The 19,508-nt window shown below is 37.5% G+C and overlaps 1 protein-coding gene across 1 annotated transcript; it reads left to right on the forward strand.

Annotated features, from left to right (window-relative positions):
- The first annotated feature begins 1,771 nt into the window (after positions 1 to 1,771).
- On the forward strand, positions 1,772 to 3,460 carry LOC132114299 (forkhead box protein B1-like). The gene has a single exon (XM_059522412.1). It carries the CDS (start codon positions 2,184 to 2,186, stop codon positions 3,075 to 3,077), a length of 894 nt encoding a protein of 297 aa, XP_059378395.1. The 5' UTR covers positions 1,772 to 2,183; the 3' UTR covers positions 3,078 to 3,460.
- The last annotated feature ends 16,048 nt before the right edge of the window (positions 3,461 to 19,508 follow it).

The raw sequence follows: 19,508 nt of genomic DNA on the forward strand, positions 1-19,508 counted from the left end.
CACAAAAGCGAGCACAAAAAGCTATAATAAAGAACAACCCATGCTCTGAGCTGGCTGAAGATGAGACAACATGATGTCATCAGTGGGCTGTATTTACAGGCCAGTCTCATCTATCAGACACAGATGCATCACATGTTCTCCATTAGACTAAATATCATTCATCATGGCATACAGCAACAACCTGCTCCCAGTCTTACCCAGTGCTGTAGTGGTCAAGGGTTAACTGCAGCATCTACACACATACATGGGCACTCCATCAGGAGCAGTTAGGTCCGAGAATGCTGGTACATTCTGTATAATTCATAGCTGTTAATTAATTCCTCCAGCTGTTTATGCCTATCCAGATGTATTGATGACAACAATAAAAGACAATAGTACAGATTAAATATTCACTTGTGTATTAAAATCTTTCTCAAATGAAATGTGCCATTATAAAAAGATAAAATAATTATATGATTTATAAGTTCGTCCTCCAATCAAAGGCCCTTGACGTCACCCCTCCCCAAACCAATTATGGCAGTCCTCGTGTGCTTATAGGACTCATCTGCTTACACACACACTTCTCCAAGATACACCTTCTGTAATCCCGGACAATACTCACTAGCCTATATTTATCGATGAAGATTTACAATAAAATATACATTTGTAACAACTCTCTCTATATTCATGGCAATCAAACAATTTTTTCATGTCATAAAAACATATTCTTCGATTTTATTGATTATCTGAATAAAATGAATTCCTTTAACATCTAACCTCTGTTGATTCGTACATTAATAGCCTACAATAACATACATTTCCATATGTGAGAAGTCATTAAGTAGGCTAATGTAATTTATTAATTATAAAAAAAATTAACAATAAATAGCTATGAAATATGTAGCAGTGAAATTATATGAAACTATTGGCTATCACAAAACTTCACTCTGAGAATAAAAGTAAAGGAATTTATGGATTTAATTCAAGCTCACTTTGAATTTAAACGCGTTCAGTTATTTAAAAAATATATATAGAAGCAGCATGTACCGCAATTGCGCTTATATGCAGATTAGTTCCATTCTTCAGCAGTGTGAATGAGACGCTGTCTGCGTGTGGTCTGTGACTGTACAGCTACACAGGGCTAGTAAAAGAACGACTTAAACACAGTCAAGTAGGCTATCAGACCTCCTAAAGAAACGCAGTTATTATGATTAAAGACTACAGAACATTGCACTTTAAATAAACAGCTAATTAAAAATCAAATATTTAATTGGTGTCTTAAAGCAAAACAAAACGGATGCACTAAACTTAATAAGCCTATGATAAAGACAATCGAGTTGAAATTTGAATGGAATTTAAAGAAATTAAATGGATGAAAATAAAGATGTTGCAACATGAACATAATAGCTTCTGGAAACATTATGTAATCGTAGGCCTAATTTAGCCCAGATTTTAAATAAATAACTATGTATTTTAAAAGTTAATTATGAGACTAATTAGGAAAAACGTTAAAAAGGTTATGCTTCAGAACTAATTCGGGAGAATAATGTCGATAAGATTTGAATTATGGTTGCTGAGCGGACAAAAAAGTCACCTCAAAGACACCAGGCTTAGCAGGCTATGGTTTAAAAGTAACTATGTGAGGTCTACTAAGAAGACATAATATTATTTTTTGCGTAAATGACTGTCAGTCCATCGTCATTGTATGTTTACGAAGTTCACGTGCACAAGATCTCCCACCCAGTCGGCTCTTTTCTCAGGCACAGATGAATATCAGCGGGTCGCGTGAAACAGGTGTAAATGAAAACTGTTTAGAAGACAAGTGCGCGTGCCCCTCCTTTTGAGGAAGACTGTCATGTGACAACACAGAGGGCTCTTGAGGAGACACAGAAAAAGGGGGACAGACGCTCACAGACTTTAGCACACAGAGAAGTCCTGGTGAGACCATGAGACAAGACTTTGAGATTTTGATTCTGTGCTGAAGTTATATGGACAGCAATTCACAAACTCCTAAAACGAACGAATGAAAGGCACTGCATAGGCCTAACTTGCTCAAAACTTTTTACACGAATAGATTTTAACTGAATGTCAACTGAATTATTAAGATGTCTGCCTTTTCACTTCGGATCAGTGTGAGACTTTCAACAAACTCGGAGTGTTCTGAAGATATTCATCATTGAACTCAAGGTAATTCACTCGAGAAAATGCCTCGTCCCGGAAGAAATACGTATAGCGATCAGAAGCCGCCGTATTCGTATATTTCGCTCACCGCTATGGCCATTCAAAGTTGCCCGGAGAAGATGCTCCCGCTCAGCGAAATTTACAAGTTCATCATGGACAGGTTTCCTTATTATCGGGAAAACACACAGCGCTGGCAGAACTCTCTTCGACACAACCTTTCCTTCAACGACTGCTTCATCAAGATCCCGCGGAGACCGGACCAGCCGGGCAAAGGCAGCTTCTGGGCTCTCCATCCCAACTGCGGAGACATGTTTGAAAACGGGAGCTTCCTGAGGCGCCGCAAGAGATTCAAAGTGATGATCACCTCCGAGCACCTGCAAAAACACTCCGACGCGGCGCAGTACCTCCAGCAACAAACGAAACTCAGAATGACCGCTTTAGGGACACATCTACCTCAGATGACCACCTACAACTTAAGCGTGTCTCAACCCTCCACTTTCAAACACCCATTTGCCATTGAAAACATCATTGCCAGAGATTACAAAATGCCAGGAAGCCATGCTTTCTACAGCATGCAGTCCATGACAACGGGTTATCAGATACACAATCAGTTGACCACGGCTTGGCCCCACATGTATAGCGGTAATGTGATAGATGCTGATTATACTACTGCCTATGGAGTACCACTCAAATCCCTGAGTCATGGCGCGCAAAGTTTTCCGGCGATCCCTGTGCCAATCAAACCCGCTCCAGCTTCGGTGGCGTCCATCCCGGCGCTGCACGCGCACCTTCCAGCGTTCCTCTCCGGCTCTCCACAGTCCCTCAGCCCGACGTCTCCCGACCAGAGCAGCCCCGCCACACCGAGCCCGACCTCTCTGCTCCAGTCGGTCGCCGTGCGCTGTCAAGAGGTCACTTAAAACTTTCAGAGGCACTTCAAACTTTCCTTACACATCCACCCTGATTCACTGAGGCAAGACGAAAAAGAAATTGCAGTATATAAACCATCTTATCCGAAACCTTTAAAATGATAGAAAGTGACTTTTTAAAATTAAATATTCTGTTAAGTTTGCTTATAGCTCAATTTGTCTATGGCAGATCTGTCATTAATTTAGGCTACCTCATATACCTCATATCAATGGTCAAGAATCCTATTGAAAAATGCACAACGGACTATGATATTGAAAACGTGAGAACAGGCATAGGCTACAGAGTTTTGCAAAGTAACGTTCATTAAGCAGAATTACAATACGATTATTCTTCATGTAGATCATTTTACTTGAAACCTGAAATTATTTCGGTCTATTTTCGGTCTAAGTCTCATCGACATTATAAGCAGGCCTACTAAAGAAACAGGGAAAGACTGAGAATGGCGTGTAGTATAAGCACAGTTGCTGCAGCGTTTTCGTGTGGAAGTGACGAAATATAAAAATGTAAATAATGCACTTTTGGTGTGACGTTACAAATATCGAAAGATGTTGTTCTGTGAACAATGCTCAGCCTAATTTATCCGCTTCGTAGAAATAGTCAAAGCTGTTGTATAAAAGTTTTCTGTACAATGTTGACATGCTCTGATGTAGCCTATACTAGCATGCTGCTTTTCCACGTATATCTGAAATAAATGATAAACTTTGTCATCAAACCTCATGAAAATATCCTTATGTCATTTTAATTTGTATAAAACAGTTATATTGTATTATTAACATTACAGTTTAAGAGATTTATTTCAATGCACGGTAAAAAAAAAAAAAAAAAAACACAGCCACATAATAATAATAATAAACCTTATAGTAATGAACAACCATAGCCTATTAATAGCCTAATTACATGTTGTATATTGCTTTTGTAAATTGAAAGGAACAGACAAACAATCCTAAACTCAAAATACACTTGTTGGGCCAATGGTTAAGTGTGAAAGCAATAACTTTGTTTGTATTATAATGCAGAAATGTAGTAAAGTCGGCGGGGAATTGATTAAATAAAAAGAAGAATGTCTGCATAATTTAATTAAAATCAATGAATCCGAATCGAGATTGATTCATATTCATAGTAAGCGACGCGCAATATGAACAAAGCTGCTTTTGCATGTTTGCTTATTTCCTCAATCGGTGATAAGTCGCATGGCCCTTTTGAATTCTTTTCAGAAATGAAACGTGTGTTCCTTCACTGACCTGTGTCATAAATCTACAATACATCGTGTAGAGCTAGTGGCCCCTCAAAAATCTTTTAACATTTTTGAACCAACAAAAACAAAAAATAATGCAATAAAAAAAAAAAAAAAAAACAATTGTATGAATGTCATTTGCATTTAAGGAAATATATTTTTTTAAGATGTGCCTTAAGTAAAACACCACAAGAACACTTCTGGGGAAAATGAAAGAAACATTTCACAAAATAGACACTTCAAAATTAAGACAAAGTATTATTCACTTTCTGGTTTGCTAAACTTTACTGGAACATGGCCATATAAAGATGACATGATGAAATACCTGTGATTACTTGCATCTTAAGGAGAACTGACTTCATACATCAATGAAAAATACATGATCAGTTGGCTAACAACAAAATAATCATAGTAAAATAAAACAGCTTATTTAACTTTAGTTAGTTCTAAGATTAATATATATATATATATATATATATATATATATATATATATATATATATATATATATATATATATGTGTGTGTATTTATTTTTATTTTTTTACATTTCTATGTGCGGCTCAAGTTTCCAAATATTTTGGGCCCACATAAATCTATTCATCTATGATCTGTAGGCTATGAACCATGAAATGTCAAGAGATCTTCACTTACCTGTGCCCTTTTACTACTTTTTTTTAGAACAAAAATGCTGCTATTTTCTAAAATTTTATTTTAATAATATAAATTAATCAGTTATTTTTATACTGATATGGGGAACTGAATAATATAATTTTACAAATGACAGTCTGTCTGCTGCATTTCAATAAGCCATCAACTTCTGTCCAGACGTTTGTGAAATAACAGAAAAACACAAAAGGCAATTCAAGGCTTTCTTCACTTGTATTTGCATCAGGTTTCTTTTTTAATACAAAACATTTCAACAGTAAATGTGAACAGTGAATTTACACCATATGTTATAAACTTTATGATCTGATGAAGAGGTAAGCATTTTTCATCTAAATTTCTTAACATTTAAATGGAACTGAAAAAAGTATTCTAGCTTGGAAAGGTTGAATTCATTACTGACACATGACATGATTTGTGATATAGAAGATTTGAAGTCTCTTTGTTTTGCAAGGTGATCAGAGACATCAGATAACAGGTATATATTGTAGTCATACTAAAGGTTTTAACACTTCATACACAACTTTAATTAAAAGAATGTATTCAAATGGAGAAACATTCAAGGTAATTAGCATGTGTAATTGATCCATTGGCAGTGGCCTGAATAATGAGGCAGCCTTAACTTGGATCACAAGAGATGGAATGGACAGGAACATGTTATTTATAATCACTGTAGAAAAACTAATGTCATCAAGCTTGAAATCAACTCACAGAACTTATTTGGAGGGAAATTTTGCCCGCAGTAAGCTAAATAGCCTTATTTATTTCTAACTGTGGCGTTATTAATTTTGGAACGTGCATATTTATGAGCAAAATACCTGAACATGCTCAGGCAGGGGATGGCAGGGATATTTATATGGCCATAAATCAACAAGCTGTGGAGCCTGGAGAGTGAAAATCAAGCACACAAACTGTGTTTATAAGTCTTTAAAGACCTGTTTAACCAAAACAGCGGTTACCACCCTTCAATATCCACCTCATTTATCCAATATATTTAGATTCAAAGAATCTTTTAAAACACAAATCTTTATAAGAATAAAAATTAATGAGCATAAAAAATACAGTACTGTTGTGTGCCCGATTTCTCTCCTGACACTGACTCTTGTACAGGATTCACAGTGCAAGAGTATTTGAGCTAAGCCGTAATAATCAGCATGGCTGAAACTGAAAGCAGCAGCAGGTGCAGGGGAGACTCTCTGCTCGACCCAGCCAAATGCCTGTGTGTGCATGAAATCAGTGTGTGTCAACATTTAATTCATGCTCCTAAACAGAGACTGTGAGACAAATTACACCACTGGGTGGGACTGCCAATATTAGCGCAAGAAACAACAGCTCCCAGCAGTCCATCCACTGACCACTGGACATAAGATTTTTCTGGACTTTTTATTATTAACTGAAAAGCTAAATACTAAAAGTAAACATTATCAAAGCGATCTAAAACATTATATAATCTTTTACAGGTTGTAAGACACTGAATTTTATTATCAATGTTTGTAGAGCTAAATCAGTTTCCATCTGAAAAAATTAGGGATCACAAAATTATTTCAAAGAAAGTATTGTGAAACACTCTCAAGTTTTTGGAGTGGAGCAAGGGCGGAAAGGACTGTTTGGTCAGCCATAAAACATCAGCCAGCAAGCACTGGCCAGAACTATTGTGTCCCATCAATGCACTTCACTCTTTTCAACATGTTGCCAGGCGACTTGATGCGTTGACACAGCAATGCTGGTGTGAGTGATCAATCCCCTGCATGTCTGTGTGTTTGGTGTTGTGAGTGGGCAAATGCATTTGCTTTGTCTCACTAAGAGACCTCCAGTGAGAGGAACAGCACCCTTTTGTGTGTGTAAGTTTTTTTTTTGTTTACAACACACAATGTAAAAATGGCTGATGTGTACCCAGTGCCAAAAAAAACTAAAAAAAATACAATAGTTGTGAGTTTCTGTCTCCTTCAAAGGGACAATCATTAAATGCACTGGGCAAATGAACAATAACCAAAAACTTCTGAATCTTCACTTTTTACATTAAATATATATATATTTTTGCATTTTTTCATCAGAATGAAAGAATATGTTAACAAATGTTTTGGGTCAGTAAGTCTTTTCTTTAAAATAAATTCATACTTTCATTCACCAAGGATTATAAATCACATTGAATTAAATTGATCAAAAGGATAAGACTTTTATACTGTTACAAAATATTATTTTTCAAATAAATCTTTTCATTTAAATTTTCTATAGGCTACTTTCAAAATATTATAACTTAATTATAATTATTATAACTTAACTTAATCTCATAATTGCTACAACTTATTTCTCATAATTACAACTTTATTCTCTAAATATTTTGACTTTATTCTCGTATTGCTATGACTTTCTCGTAATTGACTTTTTTCTCAAAACATTATGACTTTAATCTAATTTAATCTAATTATATGGCACTAAAACACTGTCAAACAAACTAAATATATCATGTTTTTCACAAAAAATTTTTTTTTTTTACATTGATGTATGTTTCTTGGGGAAGTCGTGGCCTAATCGTTAGAGAGTCGGACTCCCAATCGAAAGGTTGTGAGTTCGAGTCCCGGGCCGGCAGGAATTGTGGGTGGGGGGAGTGCATGTACAGTTCTCTCTCCACCTTCAATACCACGACTTAGGTGCCCTTGAGCAAGGCATCGAACCCCCAACTGCTCCCCGGGCGCCGCAGCATAAAAAATGGCTGCCCACTGCTCCGGGTGTGTGCTCACAGTGTGTGTGTGTGTTCACTGCTCTGTGTGTGTGCATTTCGGATGGGTTAAATGCAGAGCACAAATTCTGAGTATGGGTCACCATACTTGGCTGAATGTCACTTCACTTTCTTTCTTCTCTTCTCTTCTTCTTTCTTCACTTTCTTTCTTTTCACTTTCTTTCTTTCTTTCTTTGAGCAGTAAATCAACATATTAGAATGATTTCTGAAGGATCATATGACACTGAAGACCGGAGTAGTGATGCTGAAAATTCAGCATTGCAATCACAGGAATAAATGGCATTTTAATATATATTAAAATAAAAAAAATAGTTATTTTAAATTATAATATTTCCTAATAATAAGCTTTACATACCCCAAACTTCTGAACGGTAGTGTGCACATTATTGGGTCATGCAAGAAAGAAAAAAGGCTTGTAATAAGAAGAAGCCCTCAAGAAGTTTGGTGTCAGAGCACTCACTAATAATACAAAGTCAGATTCTGATCAGGTAAGGTGGCGGCAATGACCCTCTACCTTCATAACAGCAGATGATTGACAACCTGAAGATGACGGGGCCTCCAGCTACTGCTGCTCTTGTGCAATGCTGACAACATATGCTGAAAGAAACTCCAGAAGTGTCAGTTTTAGCTGTTGAAGACTTTTTTACTTTAATAAAGTCAAATCAAGTCCCAGCTGAAAAGTATTATTTTAGGTGTGAAACATTACAAACTAATATACAGTATCAACCTGCTTTTCCCCTAACACATTAGGAGAGTAAAGGCAGGCAGGGTTGCCAGGTTTTCACAACAAAACCCGCCCAATCGTCACTCAAAACTAGCCCAAAGTTCACATTTCCAGGAGTGTCCTCAAGTAAAAATTGCATTCCGGGTGTCACTTAAACCTGTGGACATAAAAAACAACCAGCATCAACAGTGTTGAAGCATGACTTGGTAACACTGAAGGAAGGTACAGGTCCTTCTCAAAAAATTAGCATATTGTGATAAAGTTCATTATTTTCCATAATGTAATGATAAAAATTAAACTTTCATATATTTTAGATTCATTGCACACCAACTGAAATATTTCAGGTCTTTTATTGTTTTAATACTGATGGTTTTGGCATACAGCTCATGAAAACCCAAAATTCCTATCTCAAACAATTAGCATATTTCATCCGACCAATAAAAGAAAAGTGTTTTTAATACAAAAAAGTCAACCTTCAAATAATTATGTTCAGTTATGCACTCAATACTTGGTCGGGAATCCTTTTGCAGAAATGACTGCTTCAATGCGGCGTGGCATGGAGGCAATCAGCCTGTGGCACTGCTGAGGTGTTATGGAGGCCCAGGATGCTTCGATAGCGGCCTTTAGCTCATCCAGAGTGTTGGGTCTTGCGTCTCTCAACTTTCTCTTCACAATATCCCACAGATTCTCTATGGGGTTCAGGTCAGGAGAGTTGGCAGGCCAATTTAGCACAGTAATAACATGGTCAGTAAACCATTTACCAGTGGTTTTGGCACTGTGAGCAGGTGCCAGGTCGTGCTGAAAAACGAAATCTTCATCTCCATAAAGCTTTTCAGCAGATGGAAGCATGAAGTGCTCCAAAATCTCCTGATAGCTAGCATCATTGACCCTGCCCTTGATAAAACACAGTGGAACAACACCAGCAGCTGACATGGCACCCCAGACCATCACTGAATGTGGGTACTTGACACTGGACTTCAGGCATTTTGGCATTTCCTTCTCCCCATTCTTCCTCCAGACTCTGGCACCTTGATTTCCGAATGACATGCAAAATTTGCTTTCATCCGAAAAAGTACTTTGGACCACTGAGCAACAGTCCAGTGCTGCTTCTCTGTAGCCCATTTCCTGCACACGCCTGTGCACGGTGGCTCTGGATGTTTCTACTCCAGACTCAGTCCACTGCTTCCGCAGGTCCCCCAAGGTCTGGAATCGGTCCTTCTCCACAATCTTCCTCAGGGTCCGGTCACCTCTTCTCGTTGTGCAGCGTTTTTTGCCACACTTTTTCATTCCCACAGACTTCCCACTGAGGTGCCTTGATACAGCACTCTGGGAACAGCCTATTCGTTCAGAAATTTCTTTCTGTGTCTTACCCTCTCGCTTGAGGGTGTCAATGATGGCCTTCTGGACAGCAGTCAGGTCGGCAGTCTTACCCATGATTGCGGTTTTGAGTAATGAACCAGAGTTTTTAAAAGCCTCAGGAATCTTTTGCAGGTGTTTAGAGTTAATTAGTTGATTCAGATGATTAGGTTAATAGCTCGTTTAGAGAACCTTTTCATGATATGCAAATTTTTTGAGATAGGAATTTTGGGTTTTCATGAGCTGTATGCCAAAATCATCAGTATTAAAACAATAAAAGACCTGAAATATTTCAGTTGGTGTGCAATGAATCTAAAATATATGAAAGTTTAATTTTTATCATTACATTATGGAAAATAATGAACTTTATCACAATATGCTAATTTTTTGAGAAGGACCTGTATAGTCACCAGTATAATAATCAACTACGGGCAAGTAGATAAACAGATGGCTAAAGATTTGACATGATAACTATGCTTCAGGACGTCACTTTTCCTAACAACCAGTCCACACAAACAGTAATTTTCACGAAAACAATGCAATGATTAACACTAGAGTTGTTCCGATTCCGATACTAGTATCGGAAATATCTCCGATACCACAACAAATTCTGGCATCGGCATCGGCGAGTACATGAATCCATATACCGATCCGATACCATTTTCAAGACCTAGTTATGAACGCTAGCTTTGCCTAACCGCTGCACGGTTCTTCTTCGCTGCTCAGAATGCATTGCAAACACAGGACGTTGTGCTGTAATGCCACAAGCAACCCCTGTGTAGAGCAGCGAAGAAGAAATGAAAACGCGTTAGCAGCACTGATCTATATTTGACTGGATCGCTCATCGCGTTCTAAACTGCCAACAGACAGTGAAGCCGCTTCTATATTATAGATCAGTGGTTAGCAGTATGTCCGCTGTTTAGCAGTATTTCAGACTGGACCAACCAGACAGTAAAACGGCGACTAGGGACCAAGACGGTGCTGAAAATTTTAAAATGTGATGATACCAGCGTCTCTGTAGAACTGGTAGTAAGTTTGAGTATATTCGTTACCCGCAGCTGTGTTCAGTCGCTTCCGTGTTAGTCTAAGCGCAGGGCTCCAGACTGTAGCCGAATATATATACTAGTGTCTGTGAATATTAAACTGCAAAATACTATTTAAATATTACTCCTGCAAAGTCTACATCTCTGTGGGAGACGGGCGCAGATGCACGGGAGCTCGCTGTTTTGTGGCCTCTGCCGTGTGTCACTATATGAGGACATGAACACATAAACCGTCACTTCATGAGAATTTAACGTTTCATTTGAGAAAACTGTCATATCATTAACACAGACACTCAAAGATCTTCATGGCGAGTAAATTGACAATATATTAAGCTACTGTTGTAGCCTACAGTAGATTTAGCTACGTCTCTATGTAGTAATAATACGTCTCTATTAATAATAATAATTATGCCTAGACGGTTGCTTGTTTTTTACTTGTTTTGTTGTAAAGAGATTATCTGATTAATATAGAATTTTTTATATTCCTAGACTTATTTGTTGCAGTTTTTTATACACCAATATTGTAAAACTAAAATACTAAAATACCTTTTTTAGTTTGTGGTGTTAGATTTTTGGCTGCATTTGAAGTTCTTTTTCGCTTAAGAAATTAAATAATATTACTGTCAAATTCATGTCAGATAATAAAAATACTGTAATAAATACAGTAGTTAACCATGTATTTGTTCATGTTTTATCAAGGGATAAGTCTGGAGCACACCATAAAATAATTCTAGAAATTTACACAGGGCTAGTAGTATATACAGCTGTATATACAGATACACACCCAGGTATCGGATCAGTACTCGGTATCGGCCGATACCCTGAGCCCAGGTATCGGAATCGGTATCGGGAAGAGAAAAAGGGTATCGGAACATCTCTAATTAACACCCCACCTTAACTGCAGTTCTTCTCTGAAGCTCTTGGGCGTCTTCAGTGCTCAGGTGTTGTAATCTTTTAGATGTGTGTGTAATGAGAGACTGAGCTCTGCTGTTTCCCCTGCAGCCGCTGACTGAAAGGCTGATTTAGGCAGAGCAGGAATCTTCCTGGTTTCTCATAAACTAACACCTCAATGACACTTCAAAGGGTCATTCGCACCTGAGGTGACAAAGGGCAGCATGTTTCTGTGCACAGAGCGAGATGGACAGATAGAGGAGATAATTGGGGTTATGTATTGCTAAGGTCAGTTGCTGCTTCTAGCTTTGAGTCACATTTTTAAGGATTCCCAGAAGGAACACAACCATATCTATCAAAAAATATGATTTTATGAGAAGCTAGAAGCTAAACCTACAGCTCTTTAATCTAAATGATTATAATACAACCTTGAAATTAAATGAACTTAACAAGGCAGCAAACTACTTTTGGCTTTAAGAACGTTCCTCCCAGTGTTGCATTAACAGGAAGGAAGAGTACATTTTCTACTGGCTTATAACAATGACCTGAATTTCTTTGATCTGTGTTAAGTCCTTCCCAATGTCAGGAACTAATAACTGACACTTTTGTAATTGGGTTATTTTGTAATTGGGATTAACTCCTCTGTGTGAAAAGTCAATGAGAAGATAATTAGTAATGACTAGTGTACTTTGAACCACCATGAAATTCCTTGCGTTTCAAAACCATTGCAAACACAACTATTGCGTGCATTTTTTAACTAACCTGTGCTAATTGTTGGCTTAACACTGTATCTTCATGTATCTGTAGATCTGATTTTTCATCAAAAAAGAGGTGGTATATGAACACAGAAGCCTAAAAAGTGTATTTAGATATAGTGTCTGACACCTGGATGGGCAGGGGCTTGTATCTGTCTTCCACAGGTGCGTGGCCTCAAGAAAGTGGGTGGGCTGATTATAGTGGAAACAGTTAGTCTGTGAGAGTAAATGACTCAAGCCTCCATAAAAGCACTCTTTCTAAATAAGGGTCAATTTGATTGCTCCCTTTTAAACTTCAGCCAATTATCACACAATGGATGAAGGAAACTGACTTGGTTTTCATTCCAACAAGTACACTTCTCTCAACCAGAGCAGAAAAGGATACATACTGTAACTGAGAACTGGTCAATATCACAATATTGATTCCACAGTAAAAAAAAATAAAATACATTTTTAGTCTGTTAGTGTGTTCCAGGAGCGTTGCGTCTGCAGCAGTGCAGCGATCGTTTACGTATATATATATATATATATATATATATAACTGCCATACATATTGTTTCGTTGTTATATTTGTTTAATCTACTCATGAATATTGAGTGTTTGTTAACTAGGAACTAAAGTACAATTGCGTTGCACGCGAACACTTTTTTACGGTGCAACAGGAAAAAGAATATACGTTTGGTAAATGTTATTCTCCGTGTGTGAATATAAGACTTACTAGTGTTTGAGCAAAGAAGTAAAGAAGATGTTTTTCTTTTTTGTTTTTTTGAATCGGGTATTTTTAAAGTGAACTCATTCCCTCTTGGTTATATGCAGCCAGCGAGGTATGTGTATTATGTTTGTATTTCCCGAGTGTATTTGCATTTACTTCTTTATGGTTTATGTGAACGCGTTTCTTTTACATTGTCATACTGTAGTTTGACGGTGCAATTCATTGACGATTAATGAGATGGCGGAGAGAAGGATGACAAGTGAAATAAATCCATCAGTAGCCAGAACCACGGTCTCGGTTATTTCCTGGAGGGAGTGATAATATATAATATTATATTTTATTTATAACTGGTTTAACTTTTACATAACTTTTTATAGTTTCAATAAATATTGTTAGCAATTCCTGACAGCAGGATATACATTTGGAAGCTATTATTTAACTCATACAAAAACCAGGCTTAATTTTTCCTAGAAACTCAGAGAAGTACACATGGACACACACAAAGGGCAACTGTACCTCAATGTGAGCTGTACTATTTAGGTCAAAGCAAATCAAACAGAATGAGCTGTAGCTGAATAGAATGATTTATTCAAGCCATGGCAGCTGATTGCTGTGACAACAGATTGCCTCCTGGTAAAGTTCCATTACAACAAACAAAGCTCTCAGGAACTCATAAACCGTCTGATTCATGGCACAGTGATTGAATAAAGTTCTGACGGTTTAATTATAAGCTCATTATTAAAGTTTACATTTATGATCATCACTGGGAAGCTTGGCCATTGATCAATTCTCAGTTTTCATTTTTTAACAGTTGGGATACTATAGTATATGTGGAGCAATTTTCTGCATTTCCTCCTGAATGCAGTTGCATTAGATTACCAGAGAAAAAGAAAGCAAGATATTTTTTCAGAGCTATTTTTATTTGTTTATGTATATTTAACCAACTGATCCTAAAGGTAATTTAATGGATGTTGAAAGTCAGTTTACATTGAGTTGACAGGGAACAGTAACAGAATAAACACAGATGCTTTAAAAGTGCACTTTTGCTATTTATATCTTCATTAAAATAAACACCACTTGACATTTTGTTATCTAATGCACAACATTCAAATTTTTAAAAAGTGGATATGTTCTGTGGCTATATTTAAAATCATAAAATATTGCCTCCCCAAAAATAATTTTTGTCAATTAAAAACCTAAATAATGGACAGTTGAAAATCTGAGCAAAATAACCATAATTTCACCTCTATGTATTTCAGGCAAGCATGTTGAATGTTTCAGTATACACTGTACTGTGGTCATCCTGAAATGTTGGATTTTATTATTCAGGGTCACGGTGCCCACTCCTGACTCATTAAAACACCCAGAAAGACCCCGACTCAGGACAACAAGAGACAGTTACAAGGGTAAGATAAGGCTGGGGTAAAGCCTCTTACTGAGAAAGAGAAAGACTCCCACCCTAGTGCTCCACGGGACTGAAGAGGGGGTGGTGTCAACATCACATTGTGTATTGGAGTGGTAATTCCGAGCTTGGTGGTCTAATGCGCTTCTGAAGCACTTTTAATTTCCCAAGTTTGCGTTTGAAAGGGAACAACGGGTAGCTTTCATTCACAGGTAGCTTTGAAGTATACAAGAGGTTCTGACATAGCCAGTCCCTCACTAAAAGTCTGACCACTAAGGTGAAGAAATAGAGAACAGAAACCTCCCTGCTTTCCTTGGACTTGCCACCAAGGAGAAATCTTTAGAACTTTCTTTTACCAGCTCTATGTTGGAGTTTAAGAGTGGATCAAAAGCAAAGGATTAAATTCTTTCCCAGTTTTCAGAGAAATTCATGATAAAAAATGCATATGCATATATTTATGACATAGTACTTTGTAGATCACTGCATTGTGTGTGACTTTACAAACATCATCGTCTCATCTTTATTTGAGCTTGCAGTCATTCACTACTAAACTATGTTTTTCTCTCCCTCTAGTGGTCACAATCACAGCTCTTTCATGGTAATCTGTGCAAAATCGACATTACAGATGTCATGTTACAATGAAGTAGGGTAAACTAACAGAAAAAGTAAAGTGCTTATTGACAGCAGCGCCAAAGCCAGCAGACTGCTGATTTTTAAACCACGATACTAGACTTTCTGGGTATCATTATTACTAAATGTATACTACTGATCCAGTTAATATGCAAATAGAAAATAATTTAGCACCAAAGTCATATAAATGCACTGAAAATAATTAATTAAATGAGTTGTGTTTTCTTAAATGAGCATTCCTTTAAAATCTGAAAGCATCCAATTCCTCTATTTTTGTTGTTAAGTAAACCCCTTTGCGAGAAACCAGCCTCCAATTGAGGAGAAAATAAATGGGGTGTGTTCTTTACATGCCATAATTCTTTAAAGTTAAACAACCATAAAGGCTAAGAACTCTGACCTTCACCATCTAACTAAGCAGGAAAAGCCAATGATGTGTGCAAGGCCCCACTCTCTCGTCATATACTGATTATGATAAAATATGTCTCAGCCTCACGAAAAATAACCGTATGTCATCCATGACAACACGGGGCCAGTATTTCAACAAGAGCCAAATTTCTTCAGCACTGAAATGCTTTACTGTCGGCTGTAAAGCTCAGACTAAAATGCTCTGGGACTGCATTCACTGGACAGAGTTAGACTCTTAACATTCTACATTGAATACAATATATATATATATATATATATATATATATATATATATATATATATATATATATATATATATATATATATAGAGTTTTATGAGTCTGTAATTATTTTTTCTTATCATTTTCCCAGTGAAAAAAGATTTGTCAGGTAACCCATAATTGATTTTAATTAGCCAAATTAATGATTCTGTGGGTGTATATTTATTTAATATCATTATTATTTAATATCATTAAATCAACTTGACTTCAATAGGTTACTAACAACGAATGACTCCTGTTTACATTACACTGTAGATTATGCTAAATTGCATTATAAAAAAAAAAAAACCTGAGCATACACATGGTGTACTAACATCACATTTCATGTTTAACTACAATAATTGATTACATTCATTTTTTAAGTTAGAAAAAAAAATTTAATTCAAACTTAAGATCATCTCAACACTATTGTATCTATCATTAGCGTTTAGATATGTATCCAACATTTCTATTTTAGCACTTGCTTGGTTAACAAATAACTGTCAGACGGACAAAGCCCATAGGTCTGTGAAGCTTCTCCGAGTGTCTTTGTAGAGGAGCCATGATGCAGAGTGTGCCATGCCTGCCGAGGACTCCCTGAGGCCATGCCTCCCTCTCCATCACTGCCATATGTTTGCATACTTACACAAACATATGAGCTTTGCACCCTGTTTGGCTCTGTTAGCATGTATCATTACCCATTTGGCAGGACAAAATATTAAGCTCAAGCTGGCCTAATTTAACTGCTTGGTAGTTTATTTTTGAAATCTTAAGATGTTGTTTTAAAAACAAAAAAAGAGATTGCTTTTTACTGAGCTAACACTGGAGGTGATGGATGTTTTATTTGTCGATATGACTTCCACAAAAATGAAATTAGAAAAAAAAAAACTTTTGTAATGAGAAGCCAAATCGCAATGAGCCATGCTCGAACGATAAACCTGACTGTGAAGTGCCGAATGTTTTATTCACTCTTATTGCAGGAAACAAGAGGATCTGCTTTCATTATCAAGGGTCATTTACAATACCATAACGCATTTTGACGCTAGGGAAACCGTCCCATGATAAATTCTTTGCCGTGCCCTTCACAGTTGTCGTAGCAGGACCATAAACAGCATTTATAATTATCTAGCAGGGCGGCGCACCCAGCTCACTGATTAGCATGCAGAAGATGAGAGGATGGGAGAAGAGGCCACAGAGCTCACTGATATATCTTCATTGTTCTTCATCAGAAACACCACGAGCAGTGCAGAAGAGAAAACACACATCAGACATTAACACTTTTGGGGGTCACAGAGTCTTTCTGGAATTCTTCTTCGTGGTGTAGTCTAGTAATTTTTTTTTTTTTTTTTCCCATATATTTTATTGGAAAAAGCATTTAAACAACATCTGCAACATAACACAACACAAGTCTCCATGCCATATTTTCAAGAATAAACAGTTCAGAATAACAGTCCTTTTATGGTTTTATCCCATATCCCTCCCTAGCACCCACCCTCATGATAGCCAGTCAGACATACAAACAAAACCAAATAAGTAGGATAGAAAGACTAAGTAAACTTAAAATAATTAAATGATAAAAAAAAAAAAAAAAAAAAATTTAAAGTTAGAGGTTAGTTGCCGATACCTAGGACGCTGTGCCAGGCTGCTAGGGTTCATGGATTAGCAGGAATCATGAGGGTTATTAATCGATTTCCCATATAGTGTAGCTTATGGTGTGGCGGGCAGACAGTGAGTCATAACGAGGTAGGAACCAATGCTGACACGTACTAAATATGCCACTACAGTGACATTTCCCTAACGGAAATCTGGTTTACATAATTTAATAGTGGTTTCCAATGAGAATAAAATTTGTCAGTAGCGCCTCTGAGTGTAAACTTTATCTTCTCAAGTTTTAAGAAGAACAACGTGTCACATAGCCAGGCTTTGAACGACGGTGGTAAGGGTGACTTCCATAGAGTCAAAATTTTACGACGAGCAATTAGAGAGGTAAAAGCTATTACATTTATTTGAATTGTTGTCAAATTAAGTTCGTCCGGAGGTCTGCCAAAAATCGCTATATGGGGGGAAGGACAGATCTTCAAAGCCAGAATCTTTGAGATTGCATCAAAATATGACTGCCAAAAGTTGAATAATTTGGGGCATGACCAGAACATATGGGTCAAGTCACAAGGGGTCTGAGAACATCTATTACATCCCTCATCCGAGCCCCCCGGATAAATCTGGGCAAGCCTGGCCTTGCTAAAGTGAATCCTATGCACCACTTTAAATTGAATGAGACTGAACCTAGCACAACTGGAGGAGAAATTAACTGCTCGAAGGGCTTTTCCCCAAAAGTCATCAGACAGGGAAATCTGCAGTTCGTTCTCCCAGCTGGTCTTAATTTTGTTTACAACAGAATCAAAAGATGGAGTAAGTAGATTATAGAAGTAAGATATATGGCCTTTTGACAACTTCTCAGCCTTAATGATTAGATCAATGCCACTTGGAGGTGGGATTTGAGGGAACTGAGGGGAGTGGGTCCTAGCGAAATCCCGTAACGGAAAGTATCTTAAAAAGTCAGAACCGCTGAAATTAAAAGTTATGCGCAATTGCTCAAAGCTAGCAAAACAATTGTTCACATACATATCGCTAAAATATCGGAGGCCACTGCTAACAAAAAACTTGAATCTAGGGTCAATTTTAGCAGGAAGGAATAGATGGTTATTGCAAATAGGTGTTGTCTGAGGGAGGGTGAGCCAGCCAGAGTTACGTCTAATTTGTGCCCAGATTTTCAGAGTGCCAGTTACTACAGGATTAGATGTATAAAGTGATGGGGAAAAAGGAAGGCTACTGCAAGCTAGAGCCTGGAGCGAAGAAGAGGAGCATGACTTGGCCTCGATTTGACACCAATTGCTCTGAGCCGAGGTAAACCAAAGCATAATCTTATGAGCATTTGCAGCCCAGTAATACCCAATAAGACTAGGCAGGCCAAGACCCCCAAGGGATCTACTCCTCCGCAATAGTAATCTACTGGCTCTGGCGTGTTTGCCAGCCCAAATAAATGAGGAGATAATGCTTTCTATGGCAGTAAAAAATGACTTAGGTAAGAAGATAGGCAGACATTGGAAAAAATATAGGTATCTGGGAAGTATATTCATCTTAACAGACTGTACTCTTCTGGCCAGGGATAGTGGTAGACGGTTCCACCTCTGAAGATCGGACTTGACTGTTGCCGTTAAGGCAGTGAAGTTCTGTTCTCGCAATGCTCGGACGGACCTTGTTATTGCAATGCCTAAATATTTGAATCCTGAATTGGATTTTCTAAAAGGGACTGAAGACGAGGGTAATTCCATAGCTAATTGGTTAATAGCATAGCACTCGCTTTTTGAGATGTTTAATTTATAACCGGAGAACTCGCTAAAGGACTTCAGGACTGAGAGAGCACATGGGATGCTGGACTGAGGGTCGCGGATATACAATAGAAGGTCGTCGGCGTATAACGATACCTTGTGGTCTGTGCCCCATCTCTGAATCGCCTTAATTCCCTCCTCTGCCTTCAAGGCAATTGAAAGTGGCTCAATAGCGGCTGCAAATAGGAGTGGAGAAAGCGGACATCCCTGTCGAG

Source organism: Carassius carassius, chromosome 3 (genome assembly GCF_963082965.1).
Source record: "Carassius carassius chromosome 3, fCarCar2.1, whole genome shotgun sequence".
Taxonomy (NCBI): domain Eukaryota; kingdom Metazoa; phylum Chordata; class Actinopteri; order Cypriniformes; family Cyprinidae; genus Carassius; species Carassius carassius.